Source organism: Pteropus vampyrus, unplaced genomic scaffold, assembly GCF_000151845.1.
Source record: "Pteropus vampyrus isolate Shadow unplaced genomic scaffold, Pvam_2.0 Scaffold31, whole genome shotgun sequence".
In the NCBI taxonomy this organism is placed as follows: Eukaryota; Metazoa; Chordata; class Mammalia; order Chiroptera; family Pteropodidae; genus Pteropus; species Pteropus vampyrus.
In genome coordinates this window covers 1904830-1909030 of record NW_011888812.1, presented here as the reverse complement: position 1 = coordinate 1909030, position 4201 = coordinate 1904830, and the positions used below count along the sequence as shown (strand labels likewise).

General features: G+C 48.8%; 1 protein-coding gene across 1 annotated transcript; it reads right to left on the bottom strand.

The window, feature by feature from the left end:
* Window positions 1-2034: 2034 nt before the first annotated feature.
* FJX1 (four jointed box 1) lies at window positions 2035-4196 on the bottom strand (the record flags this gene model as incomplete). Its single annotated transcript, XM_011357025.2, is given in 2 exon segments — window positions 2035-2954; window positions 2957-4196. Coding segments are annotated over 2 exon segments (1485 nt in total), but the record flags the coding sequence as incomplete, so codon positions are not given.
* Between the last annotated feature and the right edge of the window lie 5 nt (window positions 4197-4201).

The following is a 4201-nucleotide window of genomic DNA, read 5'->3' as shown; positions in this document are numbered from 1 at the left end:
GATGAAAATTAGAAGTTTACTGAAATGTTAAGAAGGGCAAGAATTTCTTTAAAGATGAATAGGAAGTGAGCTTTTTAAAAAGTACTTATGATGTGTCCTTATGTTTTATATGTTAACTTTTAAATCCTACAGTACTCTGATCGAATCTCCATTTCATAGATGAGGGAACTAAATTAAATGGCTTGCTGAAAGTAAATAGGTGAGGGACAGAATTCAGAATATAGTCTATCTGCAGAACCCATTACTCTTTCCACATCATGCTACAGCCTGAAAGTTTTTTTCCTTCATCGGAAAAATGATTTGGCCCTGGCGGCATTCACTGACCATGGCAAAACTTTAATTGATCTTTCCATGCTGCAGCCTACCAGTTACCCACAAAGAATAAGCAACAGCTAAAGCCTGCTGTCTGTAATTAAGTTGGTTCCCTTAACAACTCCACCATGTAATTAAACTTATTTCTCGAACAGGCAGATATGGTTCATTCACTAAAGAATCTGAGAAGAGCCACTTAAATTATGCTTAGTTTCTTCCTCTGGGTTAACCATGGTCAAGTCTGGGCTTGAAACTGACTTAGGAGGAATGTAGAGAATGCTGCTGGCCCAGAACTGAACAGTGCTGGAATTATATGGGAGTCAAGGTGTATTTCCTGTACAATCTGTGAAACTTCTGACTTATCGCTGCTCATCATTTTCCTTGATGAACATGTTGGGTAAAAATGTAGAATGCTTAATGGTTATCCTTTCCTTGGCGCAGCCTCTGTTGACTTAGGCAGCATATCTCATATTTTTATGAATTGATTATCAGCAATGGACGTATTTCTTTTTGAAAGGTAATTATCAGAGGTCTCGGGCTAACAATGTCTTGAATATATATTTGTCATTATCAGTACATTATAACTGTATTGTAAAAAATTTGGCTGATACCACAAAGTTTATGGACTCTATTTTTTCAGTTGAGATAAGACTTAGCTTAGCATAAGGCACTGAAAACATAAGGATGGTGTTAAATAGTAGTTAAATAAAACGCCATGTTATAATGCAGAGCGAGAAGGGGAAGCCACCGAGATTTAATATCTTCATGAGTTTATAAAACTCTAGGTTTTCAAATGTAAGTCAAATAAAAAAAACTTAAACAAAAGTTGTTTTGAGTTAAAAAGGTTATTAAGTAAAGGGAAAATAATAGGCAAGATTATTTGGACCCAGATAGCAAATAAAATGCCGAGATAAAACACCAATGGCTTTTAAAAAAAAAAAAAAACAAAAATCAAACCCCTCTTCCTTCCCCCATGGATCAAAAAGGAGTTTAAGACAATCCAAAAATATTTTCTAAATTTGAAGTCCCCAAGAAGTAAGGATCCAAATGCGATATACAATTATACGCTTTCATGGTCTCACAATGGCAGCTCTGAGAGGACCATGTAATTAGTACCTGGAAAAAGAAAAGTACAATCTCTTAAGAGAGCTGGTTGAGTCCAGATGTTGATTATGATCTTCTGGACGCAATGGAATTTATGCCAGATTAAAAAGAATTAATTTATGACTTTCTCTACCTGCTTGAAATGTGTTCAGCTTATTATCCGTACACATTGTGATGCATGGTAATTACAATGCTGAGAATAATGTGCAGCATGTGACCACTATAGTTAAGTTTAAAAGGACATTTGTCATATTTTAGTCTGTACATCTTGGTCTGTCATAGTTGTCACATGATTAATACAGGATTATATTACAGTGAAATCTCTTTATATCAAAGTTTTATTTGCCAGGAGATAGAATACTTTCCTTCCCTCTTTCCACCTTCCCCCACATTCTATGTTAAACTCTGTAATTCTCAGCATTGGGGTTCATTTGAGTGAGCAGAACAGGGGAATCTGTTATTGTCTTTGTTCAATTCTATAAGTTCTGTAGTCACAACTGGGATGTATATGCATCCTTTGTTTTAAAAGCACATCTGCAAGGGAGAAACTCTAAAGCGCATTCTAAAACCAGGTAAGGCATTAGATACCTCAAACAGTTAAAAACCAAAGGAATTAAATTCTAAATTTTAAACTCCCTTTTATTGAAATATAAGTTTGTTTAGTATATTTACACCACATTTTATGCACATATATACATAGTATGCAAATCTTGTCAAATAAAAAAGTTTTTCTTAATAAAAAATTAAAATAAAAACAAAGTAAAGTGCATGAAACTGATTTTTTTTTTCTTTTTCTGGTGGACGTCGTCATCGTCAAAATTTTGGTCGGTTGGGAGGGGGAGGGAGAAATTATTTGACTCAGTGCATACAGCCAGTCCCGCACGTGTAGCCTTCGGGCCCAAATGACAAGCGGTACAGAACAAGTCAGACACACAGTCAGCGTCTGCAGGACTCCCCAGGTTCTGGAGGTCTTGCTCTTTGTCCTATCCGAATCCGTTCCCCAGCTCTTAACAGTGATCTCACCATCACCAGCCGGAACAAAGGGAGAACACAGGAAGGGGGCTCCACCAGGCAATGTCATAGCCCTGCTCTGGGACGCCAGCGCTGCGTTTGGTAGGAAACTGCAGAATTAAGCTCAACGGCTCAAATAGAAGTTTTCCTTTTGGGGAAAGGAAATGGGGGGAGGGCAAGGAATGGGATGCATCTCCCACAGAGACGGCCACCGCAGGGCCAAACTCTGGCAGGCAGTTTCCTCGGATCCAAACTCCCTGGCTGGCACAGGGAAGAATCCTTTTATAAGCTGGGTGGAGGGGATGTTACACTCTGGCCTCGATGAGCTCTCCTCCCAGAACTTTGAAACAGCATAGGACTGAGAGAAAGGGGCAAGTGGCTGAAGCTTAAGTTTTTAGCCGCCTTCGCGCTCAGGACCCTGGCGGGGCGTTGGCCGGCTGGTCCCAGGCGGTGGCAGAGGCGACAGTCCTTCTCCCATTCTACATGCCCCAAAGCTTTCTCTCTTCCGGGTGATGCTAAGTCCCCGGTCGGCGGCCGTACTTGGCCTTACAGTGCAAAATGTGCTTGGCGAGGAAGTCGAGGCGGCGCTGCAGTAGCTGAGCGTGGGGGTCGGCAAGCTCAGCCAGCTCCGGAAAGCGAGGCTCATGGTGCTGGTAGAGACGCAGCAGCCGGGCGGCCGCGTCCTGCCCGCGGTGCAGCTCCAGGACGCGCCGCGCTGTCCGCTCTCGAAACACGCACACTGACTGCAGCAATGGCTCGTTATACTTGTCCCACATGCCTGCCACCCGGTAGCCGTGCACCAAGCCCGCCTCGTTGTCCAGAAAGACTAGTGCCCCGCCGGGGCCGCGGTGCAGGTTGCTTGTGGCGCGATGCATGACGCGCGGATCCCACTGCAGGCTGAAGAGGTTGCTGACCAGCCGATCGAAGTTGGCCGTCAGGTAGTCGAAGAGGATCAAGTCTGTCCATTGCACCAAGTCCACCAGCTCCGCCTGGCTGCGGTTGGCCAGCTCGCCCTCCACGGCGCGCAGGGGCCGCAGATGGCCGTCTTCCGAGCGCCAGGGCGCGGGCACCATTACATCCGTGAGGTTGGGGAGCCAGCGCGTCAGGCTTACCACGCTGCCCTCCGTCCAGTGCGCCGCACGAAGCTCCTCCTGCACCTGCGCCCACTGCGCGCCCCGACCCTCTACCCGGGCCAGTGCCAGCGGCGGCACGTGGCGCTGAAGGCCCAGCAGACGCGCCAGGTAGTAGGACAGGACCTCGCCCTGTATCTGCTCGGGGTTGATGCCGTAGCGCACGCAGGCTCGGGTGCCGTCGGCGAAGCGCGCCAGCCGGTTGGAGCTACGTCCGCAGCCCCCGCGCTCCAGGGCCACCACTCGGGCGCCGCGCGCCGCCTCCAGCCACGCCGCCGCCTGGGCCTCCGAGAAGCCCCGGGGCACCTGCTCTTCCAGGCTGCGGCTCCAGAAGACACCCCCATGCACCGCGTCGCGCTCCTCGGGCCGGGGCCGCCGGGCTGGCACGTGCCGCCTGTGCTCGCCAGGGGGCTGCCGGGGAGGGCTGTCTGCACCGGCCGCCAAGGTGAGCAGCGCCCGGAAAGTTTTCAGGGAGCCGCTGCGGGCGTCCCGTGCCAGGAGCGGGGTCTGAAAGAAGCGAGGCGCGGGCTCCGGGCTGCCGCTCCGGGCCGGGCGCCGCGGGATTCGGTCTTTGGGCGGCCAAGAGGCGGGCAGCTCAGTCCGCGGCGGCAGGAGCCCGCCCCACAGCGCCAGCAGCGAGCCCA